General features: G+C 35.6%; 2 protein-coding genes across 7 annotated transcripts in view; both read left to right on the forward strand.

Moving 5' to 3' along the window:
- The window catches only part of LOC117422650 (forkhead box protein N3-like), a 68,585-nt gene extending 53,887 nt beyond the window's left edge, over nucleotides 1-14,698 (forward strand). For 5 of the 6 annotated variants that reach the window (XM_034037883.3, XM_034037881.3, XM_034037885.3 and 2 more), the window contains 3 exons: nucleotides 7,349-7,411; nucleotides 8,424-8,532; nucleotides 11,094-14,698. In XM_034037883.3, coding sequence (XP_033893774.2) covers nucleotides 7,349-7,411; nucleotides 8,424-8,532; nucleotides 11,094-11,640 — 719 coding nt within the window. In that variant the 3' untranslated portion in view covers nucleotides 11,641-14,698. The remainder of the gene's footprint in view (nucleotides 1-7,348; nucleotides 7,412-8,423; nucleotides 8,533-11,093) is intronic. The other variant, XM_034037886.3, reaches the window with a different exon arrangement.
- Nucleotides 14,699-24,241: 9,543 nt separating this feature from the next.
- The window catches only part of LOC117422266 (stonin-2-like), a 32,063-nt gene continuing 29,048 nt past the window's right edge, over nucleotides 24,242-27,256 (forward strand). Inside the window, exon 1 of the mRNA XM_058987743.1 lies at nucleotides 24,242-24,379. The gene's annotated coding sequence lies outside the window, so the exon portion shown is untranslated. The remainder of the gene's footprint in view (nucleotides 24,380-27,256) is intronic.

Below are 27,256 nucleotides of genomic sequence, written 5' to 3' on the forward strand. Positions count from 1 at the left end.
TGGACTGCATTTTACATTAAGCTTGAATGTAATCTGTTTATATTACTATACATGAAGCCTCAAAATGTGATATACATTTAGGCATTCACTTTATTTTATTTTTTTATACATGGCAGTTCAATTCATTACATGTTAACAAACCCATCTTGGAATATGCACTGGAGCTGCATACTGTATATTATTTACCCCTCTTTTATTAACACAAACGTGCATTTACAATATATTGTTCTTTTTCTGCAATCTCCTTCTCTGTGTAATGCCTTTTTGGAGGCACACCATAAACAAGTTACTGGAATGTAATTCCTTTGCATGTGAGTGGATCATAGAGATCTATCAGTTTTAGGGGTGATGGCCCCAGGTGAAGAGTAACGTCAGGTTGTACAGGTACATCATTCGTTATCAATTTAACATCTGCAACAAGCAGTGAGCCAGTGTGCTGTTTAGAGCTCTCTGACTACAGGGGTATCAGCAGTTCACAGAAAACCGCTCAAATTGAAGGGGGTGGACATCATTTTTGTCTATGAATTCAGAGGTTTCACAGGTTTCTTTTTATGACATATTGTTAAATATTGATTACCCCTAATGAAGCATTTTTGTTTTGAGTTCTATCCAGTGGATACTTTTTTGTGTGTTTCTTCATCTGTAAAGCACGTCCCCAGTGAGACATGTACACGTTCTGACAGCAGCTCTGAATTGATCACTGTAGTAAAGTAATCCCGTTGCAATAGTGTCTAAAAAATGTCTGTGTGTAAATATTACAGAGCACTAAATTAAGGTTCTCATATACAAGATATTGATATCGGTTGGCTGGGCTGGCTTTAATTCTATCTAATGTTGATATTCATCATATAGTAATATTTGTTCCGAGCTTGATTTCCAAATCCAATCTATGCATTATAGTTCTTCAGGTAATAACATTAAGCGAAATGTATGGGATATATTTGTAGAACAGCAGGTTCCGGGATTATTAAGTGGTAGGAATTTGTCATCCTTGCATCCTTTTTTGCATGTGATGAAATTCAGAATTGGCTGACTAAAGAGATAAACAGTCCCTGCTTGCATTAACCAAGCAAACAAGCAATGTTCCCTTTGAAACTACTTGCTCTGAATATGAATTATTTTACATTTTTATAAAGATGTATATTGAGATTATGTAGGGAGATGCACTTCTCAAAACTGAAATTAAATGCTGCCTTCACACCAAATACGCTTGTAATCCAGAGGTTGTCAATTCAGTATTCATTCTTGTAGCAGTTAATCTTTTTTCTCAACCCTCTTCAAGGCACAAGTCATTTTATTTTCTCTTCACACACATTCAGAATAATTGTACTGTGCAGTGGAAACTGTATTAAAAGTAAGAGGTGCTTTGAGGAACTTGCTCGTTCTCAACAAGGAGGAATGCTGGTACATTGAACCCCCAGCACCCCAATTCAATTAAAGCAAATTCAAACATATGGACTTGCTTAATAATAATGTGGAACCAGGAGATTTCCCCTCTTGTATTCATTAAACTAACCGGCACAAAACCAGTCCCTGATTCACCAGAGGGTCAAGACAAATAAAATGAACACCTTGATTTATTTATTTTTTAACTAATCAGATGTGGGCCATCTTAAATCCTGTGTTTCCTATTTACTGTTCATGGTAAGCAATGCGTATATATCTTTTTTTTTTTTTTTTAAACCAAAAAAATTGCAACTGCAGCAGTGTTTTCCTTTGAAACAGATGAAACTCTGCTCGGCTGGCTAGTTTTATGACATCGTTTTCTCTAGGAGGCCATTCAGTTATGGAAAATAATGTTGCTTTTGAGCACCACACATGTAGGGATACATTTCTTTATGCTCTATTTACACTACCTGGAGCAATACTGAAGAAATGCTTCTAAGGATTATAGTAGTATACTCAAAGTAAACTAAATCAAGATGTAATTACATCAAACCAACTTCCAACTTCTACTGTGTGTGTGTGCCATTCATTTGAGCTTATTTCACTGTCAAACTAGTCACCAACTTAAATGGCTTTTAATTGGATTTGCAAGAAGCTTTTTTGGGGGTAAATATAAAAATAAAACATGCTGGCTGTAGCAAAACAAGATATAGCCCAAAGATTTAAAAACAAAACAAAAAGCTGTTTAACCAGTTTTTATGTTTTTTCCATACTAGTTTTGTAACTATAACAACTGTCTTCCCCTTTCATGAACAACAGATACATGTTTATGTACTGAAGCAAAATATTTGGCCCAATGAAACATATTTAATCATTTTAAAAGGTGTGAAATAACAAAATGTCTAGTATGTTAGGACTTGGCTTTTGATGGTACTGTGGCGTGATTGTATTGCAGCCTAACAGCCTGCATGAAAGCAGCGTCATCTGAAAAAAGCATAATGTAATTTGCAATTACTGCAACACTCCAAATAATCTTGAACAGTTGTTAATTCCATACTGTGATTCTACAAGTGCTGTACCAGTAGCAACATGCACACTACCATGCACGAAAAGGAAAAAAAAAATACAAGAAAAGTGACCTGCTTTTATTCTTTTTGTAAAATGGTGATATTAAAATATTAGAAATGTTAACAGAAATTTCAAGATTTGAGCCGGAAGTCAAATTTGAATAGAACATGCCAAACAAGCCTATAGAGAAGTAATACCATGTCTTCACAGTGTAACATACAGTATAGAAATAAGCCAGCACTGAATAAGTTAAGTAAATGCTTTATGGCTTCATCTACACAAAAGGTGTATTGAACAGAAATGGGGGTGGACATTAGAAATGGTACAGTAAATGGTGTCTTCCATTGGAAGATGGCTTTTGGTGAGTAATTGCTGCGGCTTTACTATTATAAATAAACAACTCTTCACTCAGTAAAGTCAACCATCCGTGTCATAGACTTGAATGTACAAATTGCACATCCTGAAGGTTTGTGTTTTATTGTGTGAATACAATGGCCAAGAGCCCTCGGAAAGTACCACTGTCAAAATACATTTGCTGTCAAGGAGCCCCTTTTTTAGTATGAGCACTTATCTTTACTCTGTGCCAATAAATAGATGTTCCAAAGATGAAATATTTCTGTATTCAACCCCCACTACTTCATTCTTTTCGAGCAGCATTTCCATTATGAACTTTAATGCCCGGTTTGAAGGTTTGTGGGTTAAGTACAATTAAAGCTTGGTGTACTTCTGTTGTTGGTGTGTTATCTTTCTGGAACATGAGACTGTAAGTTATAAAAGTTTGATTGTAAATCATGGATATATTCATCCATGTTCCTGTAAGTACCCTACCTGCAGTTATGTTATACACTGGAAATACCGCAATAGTTAAATTACAGATATTTCTAATGAAGCATTAGTGTGTTCAGGAATAGTTGTTCCTTGCAGTTCTTGTGCATACTGTTAAAAATATCCTTCTGAACTGTTATCTACTGAGCAAGACATTCATTTTTTGTTTTGTTTTTGTTTTGTTTTGTTTTTATAATACACACCAGTAGACTTGGTGTTGCAAAAAATGGCAAGTTTAAAAAAAAAAAAAAAAAAAAAGTATTTTATATTCTTTAATAGCACAGAGAATTCTTCTAATCTGGACATTTTTCTTTCATTAACTGTGAAAGATGTATGATAATTACATTGGTGATGTTCTTTTGGAAATAATACACATTTACACATTTGTTTTCATAATGCTTATGCTATGTTATTGACTTTCCTGGAAAGAAAATTTAAATTAATTTCTGCTAGAAAGGAAGAAAAAAATCTGTATGTAATATTACATTTTTTTTTTTTTAAACTATGCGATTGCTTACAGAACAAGGCTCCCATTAATACAGCATTCTGTTGTATTTCATGCCCCCTCCGGTCACAAACTTACTGTCGACTTGGTTACTTGTCCCATATTACATCTTATACTGAGAGGTTACTGTATTTAACTGTTAAGTGTGTACTATTACTCCTGGGGGGGAAAAAAGAACAGATGAGCACGATTGATTGTGTGAGAGAGGACACACACAAGGCAAAGCATCATGTTTCCGTCTGAAAAATAATACATTCCCCTGTAAGCAATACATCTGCTTCCTTAGTCGTTTATGATCTCCACATAGGAGGCTGTGTGGTCCAGTGGTTAAAGAAAAGGGCTTGTAACCAGGAGGTCCCTGGTTCAAATCCCACCTCAGCCACTGACTCACTGTGTGACCCTGAGCAAGTCACTTCACCTCCTTGTGCTCCGTCTTTCGGGTGAGACGTAGTTGTAAGTGACTCTGCAGCTGATGCATAGTTCACACACCCTAGTCTCTGTAAGTCGCCTTGGATAAAGGCGTCTGCTAAATAAACTAATAATAATAATAATAACATAGTGTTCATAAAAAGTGTGTTTGTGTGATTGAAAGATTACTGTTATATTTAATCCACTTTCATAATGAATAAAACTGCTACAGTAATTTTTTTTATGAATTTTGTTACATTCTCAAGGAAAAAAGGTATTTAAATTGACTGTGTAGGCAAGCTCTTTGAAGCAAAATGTTCTATTTGGGGACAATGTATAGTAAACAATATTCACCAGGAGCATGGTCTAGATTACTTCCCATTTGAAGTAATGAAATCTCAAGCAGTTTTAGTCTGTTGTGAATTACTAATTCTAAAACCTGTGGGCTTTTGATTTTAAACTTTTATAGTTAGGTTTCCATTTTTGAAAACTTTGTTTTCAGCAATCAAACAGGCTGTAACAAGACTATACAACACAAATTAGTGTGGAGCTCAAAAAAATAAATAAAGTGAAGCCTCGCCAATATGCCCTTGTACAGGAAGTCTGTAAAATCAACGTTTTAGCTGCTGTTAAGCACAGAATCGATATGTTTCCTTTGCAGACCAATACAAATCTTTGTCTTCAGTCTGTTATTTTTTTAACCCTCATTAGAGGAGAAGAGATCAGTCCAGAGAGAGTGAAAAGTTAAGTATTAAAAGCTGGTCCCAAGCAGAGTCCTGTTGTAAAGACTGTTGCTAGGGCCATCTGCCCTGATCTATTAATTCGCTTCAGAGGACTAGAAAAGCAGCCCATCCCAAGCTGCATAGAACATTACTTCCCGTGGAGATTGTACAACAGTCCTCCCATGGGCAATCTGAGGCCTTTGGCCAGCGTGTGTACAGATTGGAGGCAGTCTGCAACAAACACAAAATGAAGATTATCGAGCTGTCTAGTGGGAGATCGGTTTTGGTGTCTGTCTCTTAAGGTGTCTCTTGTCAGGAGTCTGTAGCTTGCTCTCCTGAGAGCAGAGTGTTCTTTTAGTGTTTGGCGCACAGAAAAAATTACGATCACAGACAGACCTGAAGTGAAAAAAAAATAAAAAATTGTATCAAGTCAGACTGTTGTTTAAGCAAATGCGAGTTTTCTCTCTTGCTGGCCGTCATACATAGAATGAAAATACATGTACAATCTTGTATTTGTTACTGCTTGTGGTCAGGGCTGCATGAAGCATCTCAAACCATGGGATTTAAAGCCCCACAACTGAAATGCTATATATTTTATATGCAAAATAACTAAACCAAGTTGCAGTTATTTCCTTTTCTTTCACGGGATGGGTCGATCCCCAATTCAGTAGTTACTTGAAATTACTTGAAATTTCAATGTATGAATCTTAAACTACATTGTCATTTATGGTTTATATATATATATATATATATATATATATATATATATATATATATATATATATATATATATATATATATATATATATATAAAATAGGATTCTGTCATAAACATGGCGATTTTGTTTTCTATTCCTGTGTTCATGGCAGAGACCCATAAAATTGTACACACCAACACGAAACCCACCTAAATGCATTTGACTACATATGCAAGAATAGTACTCTTTTGTAAAGCATCAGGAATGATATTTAATTTAGTTATGCAGTGTTATATTTGTAGCTCATTAGTGTTCCAGTAATATTTTGTGCATTTCCTTTAACAGCTTAATGTCAGTATTGGGTTGGCAGAGTATTCGTCGGAGAAGTGCCGAAAGCACAACAAAGAAGGTTCCATTTGTAATTTGCATTAAATTGATTCATTTCAGATGCATTTCAAATACTGACAAGAAAAGAAGCACATCATTAGTCATTCAGTTTACCAGCCCAGCAATGATAATCTACCAAAATGTGCGTCTTTCTGTCAGTTCAGATTGTACATTTCATCTGCTCGGTCATGGCACAGGCGTCTTCCTCTGTCATGCAGCGTCAGTTCACCTTTACAGAGTTTTGCCCTTGGGGTAGCTGGGACACTCTGCCAGGACAGATGTTCTTTTCAGCTCATTTAGCGGCTGTCACTGACTTGTGTACAGTCACCATGGAAGCAGAGGGTTTCCATGGCAACGATGCTGCTGCCTAATGGGCAAAAGTGAATATAAGTGCAAATGGATAATATTTTCCTTTTTGTAACCTACCATCTGTTTTAGATTAGTTGCCATCCTATGGAACACTGTTATATTAAGTCAATAAAGTGTCTTGAATGGGGTACAATAACAGGTGTTGGCACAATGTGTCGTCTATATCCATGGAAGACTGAGTTTTTTTCTTTTGTTTGCAGTTTAGTCTACATTGTCAGTGTCGTTTCTATGTTGTATGCCCTCATTAACAAAAGGAGATCCATGCACATGTCTTATTGTATGCCTGTATTCTGTTAGTGTTTTACTAGCTTGTAATTATCTAGTACAAATTAATTCAATTATACATAATTTATAAAACAATTCCAGGTTCTATATAAACATATATATATATGTGGCTTTGAATTTAATTTATTTGGTGTAAGTCCATATACAATATCATTAAAAATAAATAAATAAAACACTGATTAATCCTACAGACAAAAGGCAGTTCATACATAAAATAAATGAATAGTATGTTGACCTAATACCCATTATAATCTAAAAGTCAACCATATGGACTTATTACCATTGGGGTCCTGTTAAGAATGAAAAGAGATGGCATAGTATTATGATTAGTATTATTGCAACATAACAAAAAAATTTACCATTGTAAAAATAGATCACAGGCATTCAGAAAGACAATGTTGCTAATGATAAACTCTATTAAAGTCATTATTGCCTCTAACTATAACCATTAGAAACTAATTACACAATTGAATTAAAATAACACTAGTGATGTGATGTATATTTTATATACATTTTTAATCATTATTTTATACATTTCAGATTAATTGGCATTTTAGATTTTATTTTCCCCCACACTGGCCCAATTAAATCTCAAGAAATGTCAAGAAAAACGATTATCAACAAAAAGAAAATCCAGAATCCAAGAGATAAACTTTTTTTTTTTTTTAAGTGGAATTTTCCTTTGCATTTCTTAGATCCTGACATTGATGCTGCCACTGCCATGATGCTTTTGAATACTCCAGACCTACCAGCTACTTGTGAGTATCACAGTGTTATCAGACTGGAGCTCGGAGGAAGATCCTGTAGTTACAGAGTAGCCCCACAGGTATCATATTAAGTCGAGAAAGACCAAAACTCACAGTGTGTGAAAAAAAAAAAAAAAGATTCTCGGGTTAACTTTATTCAATTAGTATCGTTCCACAGCGATCTAAATTGAAATATAAAATATTACAAATTGCTGCTTCGCAGTTATTTTATTCAACACTAATGTAATTAACAATATTTTACGAAAGCTTTCAAAAGGGGCCAGTAAAAATAACTTGGTAATCATCCTTGTAGCGTAAATGTCTTTGTATTTTTATTTTATTTTTTACTGCCACTTGAACTGGATACTTAATAGGCAATGTAACAGAGTATTCAAAGGTACCTTGGTAATTTTGAAACAAAAAAAAGGTGACATCGAATTATTTGCTAACTGTCTTTCTGGTTCTTTTTTTTCCCCCCCAACCATCCAAGTATGGGAGCATGTGTCTGAGATATCCTGAAACTTTTACTGTGTTACTGGTTTAGAAAATAAAATGTGAACTTCTAGTTGCATTGCTTGTATGATGCAACAGTATATGTGTCTAATTATTTTATTTTTTTTAATATCAAAAAGTAAGGTCGACAGAAATGAAAGTTGTGTGTGTACCTCCGTTGCAACTTTGAAGTGAATCAAGAGCACTCTGGTTAAGTGCTTGGTCTACATGTGAGGGCCAAATATGTGCTATTTGAATGTGCAGACTCTTTCTGGGATTTTACACATGGGTCATTTCAACTCAAGTGGACCAGATTCCACATGGCCGCTAGGCTGTTGTTGTAATTTGTTGAGAACACTATTGGGAGCTGTTTTTGTTTTATTCATTTATTTATTTCCATTGAAGATCAACATTTATAACTGTGTGTGTGTACTGGTTTTCGGCAAAAATATGTTTTTGGATTTAAAGCATCATAATTCTGTAATTTAGATATTTATGCCACTCACCATGGGTCTCCATGTTGTTTTGTCAGTCCCTCAGGGAGTAATCCAGAATGGAGCTCGTATTCTGAGTCGAGGGATGTTTGCGGGCATCAGACCACTGCCAATCAATCCTATAGGAAGCAGGGCAGCTGCAGTAAGGTAAGTGTAAAGACTTAAGTATAAAGACTCATGTATACTGAGATTTGCATCTGCTGTAGTGCCTCACTGTAGTACTGAATTTAAACTGTGGAAATACAAATGGTTGTCTTTAGACTAATGTTAGCATGATCGTTGAGGTTATACTGTATGTTTTACAATACAGAATCTTAAATTGTGTGACAAGCATAGACATTAATTTGGCGCTTAGGTCTTCTATACCCACAATGAGCAGGTAGTGAACACAGTAGTATGTCGTAGGGAACAAAAGAAATCCAGCAAATCTGGACGCTGTCGTGAGATGCAGGCTTCCCGTATGGGTGGGTTGATACCCATGGTTTTCCATCCGCTGCACACCCAAATTGTACCAAATTATTCTAGATCCAGTCACTACTGGAAGTGGCTTTGTTGTGTGTAAACTGGCAACATGTAGGGGTGGGAACTTGAATCTCCAGCACCTATAACTGCAAATTCACATTCTCACAATAAAAGAGATGGCTGACATTGATTTAACTGATTGAATTTCATTGTTCTTTGATAATAAAATAAATAGCTGATTCGATTGAAGTCAAACTCGGAACGGAAGTGGGACTCAAAGGGAATCGTTATAGGTCTGAAAGTTTAACAAAAAAAGTTTTCCATCATTGTGTGCAAGTTTTCCATTACTCTGATGCATTGCAATACTTTTTTTCTGTAGCTTGAACATGAAACAATTTTAAGAAACAGAATTACAAACGTTTTCATAAAGCTTTTTTAAGAAGCATGGTACAGGGCTTATAAACATACATGCATACCCGTATAACAGACAGTTGTCGCTATTAAATGACAGACTTCACATACAATGTTTTTATTATTGTACATATAATGCTGATGACCTGAGTTACCATTATACATTTTATTTATATTTATTTGGCTAGGCTTCCGTAAGAACACTAACAGATATGTACAGTACTATGATAAAAGTTTCTATTCACATGCACACAGTACAGTTTATTACACTTTACAGTTCTAACTGTTTACTTAAAAGGGTTTTTTTTATCCTTCAAGGTCTTCAATGCTTTTAAAGCCATAAAATACACAAACTGGGGTCCACCTTCAGAAACTTGAACTTCAATTTGCTGTTCTTCATAAAGATGAAAGTTGTCAGATGCGTTTGTGTTTGAATGCTAAGGGGTATACCATTATTTTAATTTTCAGAAGACCAATAAGAGACTAAATAATACATCTGAGTAAACAAAAGCAAACAAAGCATTAGTACAGCATCAACATTTACTGTAACTGACTTTTTTATTTTTTATTAAAAACTAGAAACTTAAAACAAGGAAATAACTTAAACTAGCATGTCATATACTAGCTGTTAATACAGGGCACTTACAGTGTGTTTGGTCACAACAGTCTCCCTTGCTAGTTAGACCTCCTTGTCTTATACTGTTACTGCTCTTATACTCAGTGCTAGTTATTGCATGTATATAACCATGCTGTTCAAACTTGCAAACATAGCCCAAGGGACTTCAGAACTACCAGGCTTCTGTGTTTATTATTCATTTTCTGCCCCAGTGCAGTGTAGTACAGCTACTGAATGCTGCTAAGTGAACAAATGTGAGCCAAGAAATAATAACCTTAATGATAACAGCAGAGTCAAATAGAGTAAGTATGCTACTAAATGCACACTCCAGCTCATGTGAAACCCTTATAGATATTTTCATTTTGTCTAAATGAGTTTTTATTAAAACAGTTTTGAATGAATTCTCACTAATAAAGTTTCTGTTTAAATTTGGAGAGGGGTCTAAAATTTGTCATTTCTCTGTAAGATCTTCCATTTTGTTCAGGCCCAGTGCTCTAACATATTGGATATTATTGCAGTAATTTATAACTAGTTCCAGGCAATTGGATTCTCCTGCTAAGCATTTAGCATCCTCTAATGACAGCCCCTGTAGTGGTAATACAACTCAAAGTACATGTGCCTTGTTCACGCAAAAGTGAATGACTCTACATTTAGACATCAATAATTAAATCAGATTGTCTTTGCATGCTGTGCCTTGGGTATAGTTTGAGTCATACATGCACAAATTAGACAGAATGGAAAAGACTTTCAGTTGTTTATTTATTTCGTTTTAGCCCAAGCATAGTAGTCAGTTACAAATTTACAAAATATTAACTTTGCATCTTAATAAAGGTGATATTGATTAGCAAAACCTGTTTTGTTGTTTTTGATTTTTATGTCTCTTGTTGATGTCAAATTTTCAGTATACAGTTCTAGACTGCACCTGTTAGTGCAGCATAAAATGTATTTTTCATTAAAACATTCAAAATAATGCATTATTTATAATAGCTATTTCTAGCTCTACAGTGTTCCATTCCATTGTGAGCAAAGTCTTTGGCAGTAGACCTGTTCCATTTAGCCTATTCCACAGTTAAGCAAGTACAGTGGTGTTGGTTGATGTACAGTACATAAGAAATGTCGATTTCTGAAAAATGGCACACATTTATATGAATGTAAAAATGGTGTTGAGATTTTAAATCGATTGTGCTTGTTTTTGTTCTTTTTCTTTTTCTTTCTAAAGGAATGTACTTGCTAACTGCCGGATGCTAAGCGACAGTGAGCCGTCCTGTGGTACCCCTGTTGTAAGCAGTGACCCTAAAGAGGATCACAACTACAGCAGCGCCAATTCTTCCAATCACAGAAGCACCTCTCCCACCAGCAACTCAACCTCATCTACAGACGACCATTACGATTTCGCTGCGAAGGGCAGCCGTGATGGCAGTGAAGTTAGTGAGGGTAGTTTCCAAAGCAATGAAAGCCACAGCGAAACTGAAGAAGAGGACAAAAAAATGATTAAAAAGGAGACCAAGGATTCTCTTGCTGACAGCGGTTGTTTGGCACCGCACAAGAAAAGGCAACATTTGACAAAAGCTAAACAAAAGGTTTCCAGTGATACTCTGCCTTTAAAAAAGAGGCGCACGGAGAAACCACCCGAGAGCGATGACGAGGAGATGAAAGAAGCAGCCGGCTCCCTCCTTCACCTGGCAGGGATTCGCGCCTGTTTAAATAATATCACCAATAGGACGGCAAAGGGGCAAAAAGAGCAAAAAGATTCTATGAAAAATTAGGACTGAGACATCAGTTTTAATGGAATTTAATATTTTTTTTCAGGACATCAGGTGAATTCTAATGATTTGTGGCAATATCAAACAATCACTTTGTTTTCCTATATTTTTAGATCCTTTTCGTTTTGTTTTGTTTGTTTGTTTGTTTCGTTTCGTTTAAAGGAGCTTAAAGCCATAGCAAAACTTTTACTGATGCTCAGCTAATTTAGAAACAGACTTTTGTCGACCTGAAAATGAAAAAATGAATTGGCCATATTCGTGGGACACAAATCATTCAATGTGGGACACAAAACAAAATCGAAATTTACGATCTTGATTAAAGTAAGAAACAAAAGTGATTAGCAATCCCTCTAATTCAGCAAAGTAAAGTTTTTGCTGTTATCTGGACGTTTAGCTGTATCAGTGTGTACGTGTTGGAAGGAGACAGTGATACATGATTTGTCGTGTTGTGGATATTTCTATTGTGAAATGCATGCAAAAATAAGCAGCACTATGCCCAGTGTCTTTATCTGTGGCATATGGACAAGAAACAGTAGTTCCAAATTATTATTTTTTTTAAGTTCTTGGTTAGCCAATAATGACAACTGCACTTAATTTACTACTGTGTTGTCACTGTGGCTGTTCTTGTAAAGACTGCTTTTATGGCCAACAAAACTGTGTCACATCAGAAAGATATCGAAATGGAAAGAAAGAATTGGATACAGATGACTGGTATTGTTTTCATCCACAGAATTCAGTCTTCTATAAATATATAGAACATCACTTAAAAGCCATAAGCCTGAGGTTTCAGAGCAGTGTGCAAAAATATAAAATGTCTTCTAAACTGCCTATGTAAAGAAAAAGAAAAAAAAAAACAATTAAGGACAAAGTTGTAATCTAGTGATTTATAAGAGAATAGTGATACATTAATGGGGATCAGTAAGAGTAATATGGGATGATAGAAGCTACAAGCCCTGCCGTTAGTATTATACCGGCAAAAATATTTCAACTGACTGGATTTTTTTTTCTTTTTTCTTTTTTTTTTTTTACTGCCCACACAATGGTCTAAGCAATTTCATCCAGTCAGGATAATACTGTATAAAGGTTACAATATTTTTATTTCTGAATTTAGCCAATGTAGCCAGCAGGATTTTGCAAACCGTGTTGCATGGGTTCTATAAATGAAAAGAAACCTTTTTTTATTCAAAGTTCATGTAAGGTAAATAATGTATTTAGCATGGAGCATGAATTATTTTCATATAAATATAGAACATAGAGAAAAAGGTGATGCCTCTAATTTTTAAGCCCTTAGACCTAGTTTTTGTTTTATTTTATTTTTTTGAAGCAGGATTTTAGTTAAACCTTCAGGGACATACACTGACTGTTGGGAACTTACTCTGCAATATGAAGACTTCACATTTCGGGTAGGGCTAGGATGGTTGAATATACTGCCTTGTCTGCAGATTCACCCTACTTCTGCTTTTAAAGTTAACATGTCTAGGGTTTATGTTCTGTATATGTTTTTGCTCGCATATTTAAGGAGAAGTTAGTAGTGAGTGTAAATCCCTAGTAACACGTGTGTCTGTGTTTTATTTCCCAGCATTTGAAAGTCCACAAATGTTTCAGAAAATCACTTTGACCACTGCCACCTAGAATCTGTGTTTTACACGATGTTCTGTTGTTTCCACTGTTGTTCTTTTATTGCTTCATTCATCATGAAATATCATTCTAGCGCTGTTCCCAGGTTAACAGTTCAACGTCAGTATTACTTCCTGTTGACCAGTCACAAAAACTCTTCCTGAATACACATATTGGTTAATACCACCAGTTATTGGACTGCATTACACTAACAATCCAGTACTTTGACAATTTCAGTGCCAAAACCTGTTGGTTTGATCAATCACATTCATATCCCAGCTGTACTTTTTTATTGTTAAATATCCTTATATTAAGTGATACAACCCTAGCAGCCCCACATTATGATGTCTCTATAGGTTATAAAACAGTCCAAAATAGTCAGGTGTTTTGCAAAAATAATTTTATTATGCATAACCTTTTAATCAAGTAACATGTTTTTAAAATACCAGCAGTTCAAGTGGACACAATTATTATTTTTTTTACACAATCTTTAAAGGGCAGGCAATTGAACATATTAAAATGTACCTGCAGACTGTGTCTGGAAGCGCTCGATTTTGTTGCAATTGAAACTGTCCTGCTGTCTATCGTTAGTACTGTCCATCCAAACTAACCACAAGATCATCTGCAGGTAGTACGCTACTTTTAGTTTGTTACAATTAACCACTTGTGTCTGGCATGAGTCAACAAATGACAGATTTCCCAGCATAGGTACGGTAATTTAACATTGGTCATTTCATGGGTTACCTCTTTCTTAGTCTCATAAATATAGTGTTCTTAACTGGGAAATCTTTTCAAATTCAAGGAGTGTATACATGTAAAATAAAATCAACTGTTTAGTCACTGTTGAATAAATACGGCTATCTGTGTGATTAATGAAAATAATGATTGTGCAAACAAATCTGTGGCAACACAGTATCAAATGACTTAGCTGCCCCTAAGAATCTGGTCAAAAATGACTGCCTTTGTGTTAAGAAATCAGATGATGTTACTCACACTCACTACAAAACTTGCCCTTTAGCTTCATGTTGTAGTAATGATTTGAAATGGGAAAGAAATACAATGTTTATACTAGCCAAGCAAATAATAGTGATAAAATGCACATTTTTTTTTTTTTTTTTTTTTTGTAAACTGCCATTTTGTTTATTATATGAAAGGAGCTTTGAGAAATAAAAAAAGTCGTAGTTATTTTTGTTTTGTTCTGCAGGCATGTGCACTCAGCCAATCTGTATGAAATACGGAAATGCTAATATGGAGGCATAGTTGCGTTCTATATTTCTTTGATGTGTAATCATATTGCCAAAGACAAACTGTTTCATCAATTATTGTAAATATCACTTTGTCCGTTACTATGACAAAAACTTTTTTTTTCTGAAACCTACCATAAAGTTTCTGTGATGTATTGTCTTCCAGTTGCAATAATAAATAAGAGTTGCATCAGTCGAAACACACTTTATTTATTATTATTTTTTTACTTCCACTGCCTGAATAAAGTGGTGATTTAAAGACAAAAATCAGTGCATGGAGTCTATTCAACTAGTCTAAACAATGACAGATCTTTATACAATCAGCATTCAAATTAATAAAAAAAATAATACAACACTCCCAGAATGTGTACGTGGTGTTACAGAAAGAAATGCACGAAAGAAGTGGTCACACTGTTTGAGGTGTCGGTTATCATGAAACAATCCTTTTTGATGGTGATATTATTAATGGTTTAGATCAATTGAATAATTGAACATATTGATAGTACAGTACTGTAATGCAATGCACATTAGAACCCATCCAACAATCTGAAAGCTCCACACAGTAGATATTACAGAACATTGATGGAATATCTTAAAAAAAGAAAAAAAAAGATAGTTAAACCATAAGGAAGCAAAACATTGAAATGTAAAAAATTAATAAATCTGTTAGATCTTTTAAATGTTTAAATCTAATAATACTTTTTCAGGTTATTTTAAAATATGAATGTGTCATGGATCAGAGGTTGTTTCAGTGTAGATTAGGTGGTCAGCCAGGAAGCTTCTCAATACACCTTGTTGGCATCACTTTCATAATTCATAGTTGCCATTTAAAAGTCCCATGCAGACAGATGCATTTATAATTAAAGACAGATCTTTTTAATCACAGGCCATTGCCTTTTGCAATTATTTTACCACACCCATGGCCGACTCTGTTGCCATGCAACCAGAGCCAAAGAAAAACTTGTGTGTAACTAAATACTTGCAAATGCACGTTTCTACTTGTTGGCTGACAAACGTTTAAAATATGAAGGATTGCACTGATGTATTGCTGTGGGTCTTTTTTTAAAAGAAAAAATAGATATCAGAGTTTCTAGCCTGATGGACTGAAACAGTCTGTCATTGACTGTTTGGTTTCTGTCAATCATGTTGAGAAAAGAAAATACCTGAGGAGACTGAAACATGATTTATTATAAAATTCCAATTAGTTGTCGTGAATACGAGGTACATTCTGCCTGCCAAAATTCCGACATATCAAACTCAAGTGTAAAGGTAGTTTTATATCTAAAAGTGTTGGGGTCAGTTCATTACTTTTCTAAACAGAAGAAGATGACTGTTCGATTACTGGTCTGTTTCATCATTTGCAATACTATTACAGAGCTTGCTTGTAGTAGAGGTCTGATGTTGATCTTGTGGCAACATCTCCAGACGGTATACCAGTTATTTTACACAACGCTGATAGATCGTTTTATAGACTTTTTATAACGTGCATAATTAAATTATTTTAATTTGACTTTCATCCAAATTTGCAAAATGACAAGTGATTATAGGATATCGATTTGCCCAACTGGAACCTATATATTATTATAAAAAAAATAATATTGAAATATATATTCTGAAAACCACTAAGAAAGTGTAAATATACGATATCACCTAGTTTCACAGAAGGTTTCTACCATGTTCCACATCCGTTCCATTCATTATGTAAATCAAGGCATCAACTGTTATCAGGGCAGCATCATGAACTGGGGTGCAGATTTCAATGTCTTCAGACCCTGCTGGCAGTGTCTTTAAAACTATGATAACTATATAGTCAATGTGTAACCATCATTGGTCAGACCACTAAATCATCTATTGGGCAATAATTGGTAGCATTAAACTATTAAAATGCATCTATAGATTGGTGTGGCTAGCCTTTTTATTTGTTTCCAAAGATCAAGAATGGGCCAATTCTCCATTCCTTGTCCTTTCTTGACTAACACACACACAGAATCTAATGCTCTTTATTTCACCCTTTTCTACCAGCATATGTACTTTTTAAACATAGTTCTGTGCACTATCCATTTTAACCTTCCCTGGGAATACATTTTAACAATTGCATTGATATCCTTACAGAGGCTTTTCAAGCACTGCAGCAAATAACAACGCAAACAACTATAATAATCTGCACAGCTGCTATCGTCATAGTTTTTGTTATTTTTTAAAAGCTGCTATAAGGATAATCATTATTAAAATGTAAATCTAGTGTTACAGTATTTCATTAACTGATTATTTCTTAGATGCATAAATACTGAGCAAAAGTCTAAGATCCAGTAGTGCAATTTGACATCACTTTGATCGTGCTATCTACAATGGCTGCATATGATATTATATAAAATGTACATCATTTAAGGTATTGTATTTTAATTAGTATGTTGTATAGACTTCTTATTATGTAGCATTTCTGTTTAGAATCTTAACGTTCTTCATATTATTTGTACAATGTCTAGTAAAAGAGAGAGTAAGCCACATACATGACCGGGTCTATCAGAGCTCCTCCACATCCCTGTCCTTACTGAGCCCCTTCCGCAGGGGAGAAGATAATGGTTTTATTCCCTATTTATAGTTATATGATGGGAGATGTCATTGTGTGAGGGCTGTGGATGACTTTGACCAATTAGTCATAGGTCTCATGCCCAGCAGGGTTACACAAATGAGCCCAGCAGCAGTATCATGCGATGATGTCATGATGATTCTTAGATTGAAGTAAGGTCACTGTCTTGCTCCGATGTCATATTGATTTCATCCTGCCTGCAATGTCAGGGGGATGTGTGTGACACATGGGCAGAAATGTAGCAGCAGGGTTATTGAGGAAATGAAAAGAAGGTGGCAAAATGTATCTGAGAATAAATACACTTCTTGGTCAAGAAGGTTTTTATATGTAAAGATAAAAACAATGATTTATATAGACTTGTATATTTGTACAGTAGAGCATAGTGTATGTTTTCTGGGTGTTCATTCAAAAGATAAAACTGTAAACCATAGAAAAGTAACAAAGCTACATAATATATATATATATATATATATATATATATATATATATATATATATATATATATATATTAGAATAATCTCCAGTAGTGTTTTTTTAAAGACCTTTGTTGATTAGCAACCAGTGCATATTATGTGACTTGACCGTAAAAGCTTAAGGACACAAACATTAAAGATGTCCTGCATATCATCCTGTAATGAGAAATAAACGATAATTGCAAAGACCTTTGCAATCCCTACAGTAAACGTGTTAGTTGATTGAGCAGAACTCCGTGTCCTGTGTTTGAATCTGGGTAGCCTTACTGAACAATACCCGCATGTGCAATAAGACTGATAGATATCTTATAGTCTACAGGGATTCCGCTTCTAATTTGAAGAAGAAAAAGCAGTTTTGTGCATTTTGCTTCTGAAACACATTTTTGGCTCTAATTGTTTCCAATTCCCAAAATGAATTCTTTAATCTTAAAAATAAATGGCATTGCCAACATTGCAGAAAATCATTTTTCCTGTCCACACAAATGATTGCGCATGGTTCATGGGAATCTTCATTCGATGCCAAAACTATTTCACAATAGTGGCTTTATTAGTAAAGATATGTTACTAATGTCTGTTGTCAGGGTAACAAACAGAGGTGCCTGCATTGTTAATAACATTGTTTTACATCTGATAAAAGCCTATCCTTTGGGCAGTGAATTACTTTTGTTTGTCTTTGTGTTCTGCTTATAGATGGAGTTTAAAAATCCATATGGTTGCCGTGGAGCCAAACAGTACAAACTGAGATTAAAAAACTCAGTTGAAAATATTTAGTTTTAAACGTGATTGCATTGCTGCCCTTAAGTTCAGCAAGACATTACCATGTCTTAGTGTTTGAAAATAGTTGCTATACATTTTAATTAGGTTTCCAAGGGAACAAGTATATTTTGTCAATCATCGCCTAAGAACTATGATCCTGAGTGCAGTATTTAGATAAATCTACAAGGCTGCACATTTCCATGGCAATTACAGAATTCATTTAACAGCATGGGTTTATATATATATATATATATATTGTTTTACAGATACAGATCAGGAGCACACAAAGCATTTGTCAGTAGAAAATGTGAGGTTCAAATCCCAACTCAGTCACCAAGTTGTTGCATCTCCATTGGGCTGTTCTGATTAAATCATGTCTAAACGATTCCTTAATGATCTTAACTGTTGCTGATCTAAGTACCCGCACTCTTTAACTCTGTTCTAACATAGACCTGTTTCCACTGCTTTTCTATTGTATTGTGAGATGTTATTTATGGGAGCAAACACTTTAATATAGAGCTAAGGGGTGATAGTATTTTAACCCCTTTGTCTCTTGAGAGAGGAAGGGAGGGAGCAGACATTTTCTTTCAATTGTAAGTTACACCATCCTGTACATCTGGAAAAGCCATTACTAGTTGTGTGCTAAGCATTCTTATTCAGCTGTAGTTACAACATTCTTCTACTAGGTGTCACTGTGCACTATAGAAAGATACATTGCAAAATAGAGGGTGTCTGTGCAACCCCCCAATACACCCCCTGACTGATCAAGTCTGCAGACGTGCTACATAGGAAACTTAGACAAGACATACATGTTTCCACATGAACAATGAGAGGGGCTACTTGGCGCACTATTTAGTCTATTCTTTTTTATTGGCCGGTTCATGCATATATTTCATATTCATTTATCAACATAATTAATGAGCACCTTTTGGTTAATTTTTTTACCGTCTTAAGAAAATACACATTTGTATTATTATGCTCTGACCGTAATTGATTTAGAAATGACAACCTTTCACATGGATTAACCTCTCAGACGAGGGTCCGGTGTCCTGAACTCACTGATTGTGCTAACATGAGATACTGTATTTTATCACTGCGACTCCTTTTCTCAGGAAAGAAAGTGGATATTCTTGGATATTCTCTTTTCACTACAAATGAGGCTGCAGTAAAATGAATGATCTGTAACCGCACTGTGAACTGCAGTCACATCACTTGCTTTTCAGAATGCTCTCGTGCCCTTCATCTGAAAACATGAGCCTACCTGCACTACCCCTCAGAACCCACTACCCAACAGAACATTAGGGTTTATGTTTTATATACAATCACTCAATGGAAAAAGGGGAAGCGGCCTTTAAGAAAATGCAAGGCTGCACTCTGTTATCAAAGTTTTGTCTGTCCCACAGAACACAATGGCTGGAATCTCCAGGCACGCTGCCACTTCCAATTCTATGTGCCAGTTTTGAAATAAGACAACTTACATAAGCCAGTGTTTGTTGAAGATACATGTCTCTGGCTCAGATTCAGTACTCTTTGTGTGTGTTAAATACCAGTTTGCACAGAATAAGACAGAGGGTAAACAGAATTAGCTATTGATCACTTTCATAGCTTAGTAGCAATCAAGCTGCAATATATAGTCACATTTATTAGGCTCACCTACATGAAAGGAGGCCAATTGATTTGCAATACATTAATTAAGACCTTATTTGGAGTAATAATCTAACTTGGCAGGCAACTGGAATTGCACTTGTCAAGAATGGATTACAATAACTGGATGTTGTAATTTCACACCGTTTGTATGGTAATGTTTTGACACCTGAATGGCATAAAATAAGGAAGCAGTTTCATTATAGCTTTCTGCTCATTTCAATGCAAGGATTTTGAATAAATCAGGCATATGCACTTTTCTAAAGGAGCCATTGCATATTGGATCAGCTAAGGCAGGCATAACCAATATAATCAAGCTTGAGTTTGATTATATCAGGTTTTGCATATGAATTATTTATTTTCATTTGCATATATACATGTATGTGTGCAGTATAGTGCACATTCCAAACGCTGAGATAAAAAGGGATGCGATTATTCTTTAGATTGACATTTAGCCTGGGTAAGTTGGAACATGCTGCACAATGTAACATTTCCATTCTCGGCTTCCACAGAACTTGACACACAGAGCTAGTCTTCAGGGTTTTAGATGTAGCGGACTTCATGATTTTGAATTAGTCATTTGTGCTCCATACATTCTGTGCATGAAAGCTTCTCAGAAGTCAATCTGACAAACAGTGCCAGATAAAGCATTGCTGTTCCTGTCTATTAGAGATTGTCCAATGCTGGTCAGTGCACAATGCTTTTTTATTTTGTTTTATTGGTAGACATGTTGAATGGATTTTGTTTTGCATGTTTTTTTTTTGTTGTTTTTTTTTAAATTTGGATTTGAAAATCAGTCGCAATTCATCATAAGACTCCACTTTGGGGAAATTGAATTTTGCATCAATAGCTAGCCCCTCTTTTTGGCAATATAAACCCATAAGTAAAGAAATGACTTTTGACTCACAGTTGTATCTTTCTCTCTCCCCACTTCCACTCTCCTGTGTCCCAATCACATCCTTGTGTTACAGTTATAGAATGGGGCAGATGTCAGTACATTCACTGGGGACTGATCCAGGAAATCCCCTTCTGTTGAGCACAGATTGACCAAACGTTTAGACAGAGAACCCAAGCCCCTAATAAATAGAAAGAAGTGTGGGGTTCATTGCTAGCATCAAACAGATGTTTCATTTGTTTTTATATTTTAAAGAAATACATTGTCAACTGATCACCTTCAACCAGAAATCCTTATTTCTATAGTAACAGTTTATGTTGTATTTCAGCGAATGGTTATCCTTTTTATTAATTTTTTGTATTATTGAACATATTAAATAATTTGCAACACAATTGAATATACACGTTTAAGGCATTGCAGAAACTGTTAAATTTGGACTCTTGCATACTCAGTAAGGTACAAGGTACAAACAAGTTCAAAACCTTCCAGAAATATGAACGGGTAACCTTGTTGTGATAGGAGACCAGAAGGTAAACAATATTAAGAAATGTCCAGTGACACATTACCCTGTTAAACAATATTTCTGCAGTCCTGCATGCTGTGAACACTGCTGTGTTTTAGCTGAAAATCATCAGGTTTATGGCATTTCCTTCTAGGCACACTGCGTCTGCGTAAGCTACAGCCATTTAAGGTCAGCAGTGTCAACCAGTCAGACCTGGAAAGATAATATCTAGATTACCCTATAACCCAACGTGACTACTTGTATTGAAACAGGTCTCACAGTACCACACACAGCTGGCTGGACAACGGGGTTACTGTATAAAAAGACAAAAAGAAAGCATTCAGAATAAACAAAGAGTGGATGGTTCTGTAATATATAGAGACGCCAAACATACACAAAGGAGCGTGCAAGCGTCAAGGAAACTTGAGAAAATGAATACAAATGTACCCCACCCTGGTATTGAAGGAGCTGATGAATCAATTAATAATAATTGTTACAATATTTTCAGTAATTGTTGTAGACTTCATGATCTCTTAATTCTGGGTGAGAAAAAACAGCAAATTGTTCTTATTCTGAAATGGGCTGAACTAAACTTTGGCTGGTTCCCAGAGGCCTTGTATAATAGAAGGCAGGTATAGGGTGATGAAACTGGAGAGTTTTTTTTTTTTTTTTTACAGAGACAACTCTCTATTCACCGGTGAATCCGTTTGTCTTTCAAAGAACACTTACTCCCCGTGCTGTGCATATAACAACTGAACAATGTCTTTTTTATGATGCATGGTTCAAATTCAGTAAAACAAAAAATAAAACTGCCTTAGATCAAGAACCTTCTGCTTGCATTGCATTATATGAACCAGCCATAACCACACTTAATGTTTGATTCAGCCCAACCCTTTACAAGCATTATTAATGAGTTACTATTATTTCCTACTAAATCACGAAAGATACCACAAGAACTTAATGTCTTACCTAAAACAATGTAATCAGAGTGATGTTGAAAAGAGAACTATATTACTGTATACCTTCACAGTGCTATCTGGGTCCTACAAGTAAATATTACTGTAATGTGACAGGCAACCCAACAAATCCAGGTCTGTGTGGCTTTTCAGGTTAATACGAAGGATTCTGCCGCCACCTACTGGTGTAAACACTACAGTACAGTACTTTCTTTACCCGCAAACAAAAACTGGGATTTTGAATGATTGCGGTGGGGTATTTGCTGCATATTTCCCCTAATAAGAATTTTTAAATGCATGCATACGATTTTAACCTGCTCTGCAAGTTCATTTCCTACCACTGCAGAACAACTGGTTTCTGTCACGAGGAGGCGAACATTTAAATTATGCTGCTTGACGTTGCATTGCTGGAACTCTATCTAAACTGTAACTAAATATTATTGTTATTTATTTCTTAGCAGACGCCCTTATCCAGGGCGACTTACAATTGTTACAAGATATCACATTATTTTTACATACAATTACCCATTTATACAATTGGGTTTTTACTGGAGCAATCTAGGTAAAGTACCTTGCTCAAGGGTATAGCAGTAATGTCCCCCACCAGGGATTGAACCCACAACCCTCCAGTCAAAAGTCCAGAGCCCTAACCACTACTGCACACTGCTGATAAATAATACACAATGAACAAGATTGGCGGTTAACATTAACATGAAAGTAAATGATGAATTCTTACTTGTTCTGTACATGTAAATGTTAAAATGGTAATAGAAACATTAGACCAAGAGTTATATTGCCTTCACAGAAAGTGTTGGTCTGAATAACTGTACACACAGTTGCTGGTTTTGTGCTAGTTTCTAGTGTGCTAGATTTGCAATGACATGGCAATGCAGTATACTTATAATATACACATAAGTGCAAACTGGTTCTGGAAAGTCACCATGGTACAACTGATTATAAGAGTCTATTGGTTCATACTGATGTGAAAAATGAAATGTTACTGAGAGGTAACCATTGTACAAATGGCTCAGACGACTGCATCTTCCCTTGTGCTAACAGCCACCAGTAAAGGTGTTTACTGGTGGCTGTACCACGTCTTTGACTTACAGTATGAGTAATGGTTCCTCTGAAACTAACTCTAGTCCTACTGTGTGGGTCTTTATGCACATCATGTGAACACTTTGAATATATATACATGCACCAGATGGCGCTACAGTTGTTATTTTCATAGCTTAATGTGCAGTCTCAAAAACGTGTGCACATGACAGCTGCCGACTCTAGGGGTGTAACATTAGCGAACCTTCAGCTGACAAATCACATCATGTGTTCAGGAATCTAATGTAGATATTGCTGTGTCACAGGTTGCTATATGATAAACAGCACAGACAACACATACAAATATTGACAGCAGAATTTTAGCACAGTTTTATTCAGAAAATTAAAATAGGTATATGTTTAGTATTGCAATATCCCTGTATAATAACTGTATATATAATTTAATTGTGAGTTTTTAAAATATCATTCAATTCTTTGGTTTATACTGGTTCAAAAAAATAGTACAAAACAGTATGTTCAAAGTGAAATTCTAGAAGTTTTACCAATTGATGTAAACAAGTACTTGCGATTTACATTTCTGAATACCAAAATAATCCAAAATATGTTTTATTTTTTCTCAGAAGCACTCAACGCTTAGGTTAGGCTTCCAAAGTACTGCGTTTTTAAATACGTAAGAACTAAGTACATAACGGAGACATTGCACCTTTAATTTTACACAACACATATATTTTGCTATTAAGAAGTCAAAGCTGTTTATTAAGCTTTTCCTCAACAAAAACTTAATTCTTGTGTCAGTATTTCTGTAAGCCAATCATAAATAACGGTTTCGGAACCTTTTGTTTTGTTTTTGTTGTTTTGCGACAAATCGAATCTTTTCCCGTTTTTAGTCTTTGCTCGTCAGCGCAGCCAATCGGGTACTGATTCTTAGGTTCCTTTGCTTCAGCGTGAAATCCTTCACTAGTACAAAACAAGCGGAGCTGTAGCAGCATACACAGTCAGAATAATTCTGGTGAGTGTCGTAGTCTTAAATGTTTTTTAAAACTTTTTGTTTTGTCTTTTGCATGAAGTTTCAGTTCTAGTGGCGTACACGCTGACAGAAATATGTAATTACATCATGCATTTTAGAATTTAATTATAGTATTCTCATCATTTCATATTTATCCCGGTTGAAATCCACGTTTTTAGTAGCGGGTTAGTGGCTGGGGTGTCATTGCATATAGTTTGAGTATAAGTGGTTTCACATCACGTTTAATTAAAGCATGTGTAGATTCGAGAAGAAACTGTATCTAGGTGTTCGCCATTAACTAGTTTTAAAAATGCGGTAGTGTAATTAACGACCAGTACAGTAGCGTAACATGCAGTGTAATTATTTGAACTACCGGGAACTATCCGCAAGTTTTTAGAAATTAAACCCAGCGCTTCTTTGTGATTTGCTCGCAAGTGTATTTCAGAGTTGTTTACACCTGACGGAGTTGCTTACAGCCATGATAGTTTAGTGCAGGTCTTTGGAAACCCTTCACGCATAGTCAACATAATTGCGCGGTTTGGTGAAATAAGTTAGTCGTGCAGTATGTAATACATTGGAAACATTATAGGTTTAACGTAAATGACAGCTATGCAGCATTTGAATAAAAAAACACTGGCAAAAATGGCCACAACGCGTGTGTTTCCTTGTATTTTCAGTTAAACACCATCATCTTTATCAGTACTGTATTTCAGAGCTTTGAAACATGTCAGAAAAAAATACATATTCGAAGCTATATATTCAAGTAGTTTAACAGACAGTATGAGTTGTGGTGTTGTTGTTTTGAAGGAGTTTATTAAGTACATTAAGGTTAAAATCAATAGTTTTATCTGAAGGTTACACCCACAGCACCGATGCTTATCAATCAATGCAGTAGAACAATTGCTTTGGCTCCAGGACTTGCCTGTTCTCAAGGTTGCTTGGAAACACTGGGGCTGTTTTGACATTAAACAACACAATGTGCTGTGTCCCCTATCCAGTGTTGAAGCTTCAAAGTCCAGTACATCATTTGAATAAGGAGAAGATATCATGCGATACCATTAGCTTTCAGCATACTGTTTGAAAAACAGCTAGGTACTTGAAAGGACATGTTGGTGAGGCTGTGAAGGATGGCAGATATTGAAAGGTGGCTATAATATCACTTGGTCCAACCACACTGTCAAGAGTGGGAGTAGCTCTTGGTACAGTCGTCCTGTTGTGCTGCCTCCACCTGCAGGATTTTTACTGTATGTCCGTTCCCTGACCTCACCCACTCTGAATAACACTGACGCTGAGATGTGTAGCTCAACTATTGTTACAAGGTTTTTGACAGTTTGACTGTTTGAATGTATTCCTTTACATTTTGCAAAGACAGACACACAATCGTCAGCTGTTATTATTGGTATGCATTAAAAAAAAACCTTTATATTAGAACTGTTAAGCCAAGTTTCCTGCTAGTAAAGTTGACCAAACACAGCAGGGGGGCAGTCATTCATGGGGAGGCCAGCTGTTGACCACAGGCATGGGAAACAATTCAACATCATTGATCATCTGCTGCTGCCAACTTCTGTACATGCCATTGTGAGGAGATACAGATCGGATGAGTTTTCTAGCCTTTACTTTCAGTAGCCAGCTCCATTGTTTTAAATTAGTTCGATACTTTAGCTTTTCTTGGAAATTTGAAGCCGTAGACATTTGCAAAAGGCGTTTGAAGTTCCTACAGAAATGGCTTCAAGTGATTTGTAATAACTTCAGGTTTTCATTTCAGTAAAACTGGCTTTGAAATCCAAATAGAAATGTATTATGGGTATAGTTAGCCACCACCACACAGATGTTTTTCAGTCTGGATGGACTGCCTTTGTATTTGTCCAGGATGCTGGAGTACTTCCCAGATAGGCCATTAGGATGACTGTTCCGATGGGCTGCTGGGGTGATGCTGACATCATTAACTGACACAGCTGAAGGTTTTTGCACCTGCATAAAACTAATCAGCACGTATACGAGTGGGAATCCTCAAGGGGATAGGGCTAGGCCTAATTACATCACAAAACAAGATGGATACATTTTCCTCATATTTGTTTAGGCCAATGCGTTCCTGAATTGTAATATACTAGGATGGTAAGACATGGACTAGCGTTGAAGCCTGCTTAATCATCCCTAGACACATTGATCATTCATTTTAAATGATCAACACTTAACTGAAGCATACCCCCAAACTTTTTCGAATCAGTCCCTGCAGTGCTGATTTCTGTCTAAGGACCACAACATACCAATCTTACTGTACCGTCTACCTTTCTATTTTTCCTTTTCTAAGTTGATTATTACAATTAATGAAGTGACTCAGGAAGGAGTTGCCTTGGATTCTCTGGGGTTGTGTGAGTATTTTAAGGACAGCTAGCTTCCTGTTTTGCTGTTAAACATTTCTGTCACGCTTGTGTGTACTATACAGAGAATAGAGATTGTCTGTAGTGAAGTATGTTGCTTAGAATATTTCTTAATAACTCTGTCGTGAATGTAGGCCTGTACAATAGGTAACTCTCGAGTCATATACAGTATAGTATAGGAGTGACTGACATACATAAGGTAGGCTATGTGTCCCCAAAACAGTTCTGCATGCTGTACATTTCTAACTGACAGTCACACGTTATAGAACAGAGAAAGAGAAGGGTGGGACGCATTAAGTAAGTCAACATATATTGAGCGACTCAGTTTATGCAAACATTTATATATTTAATGCATACCAAATCAAATATTATTTTAGTCAAACCCTGTTTTACTCTTTTAGTTTATTTAAATGTATTTAATAATTACAGCAGCGGACAGGTTTAGGATCATGTACACTGTTGAAGAGGGAGATAGGTAAGTGTGAGTGATGTCAAAATA

This window comes from Acipenser ruthenus, chromosome 15 (assembly GCF_902713425.1).
Source record: "Acipenser ruthenus chromosome 15, fAciRut3.2 maternal haplotype, whole genome shotgun sequence".
NCBI lineage: Eukaryota > Metazoa > Chordata > Actinopteri > Acipenseriformes > Acipenseridae > Acipenser > Acipenser ruthenus.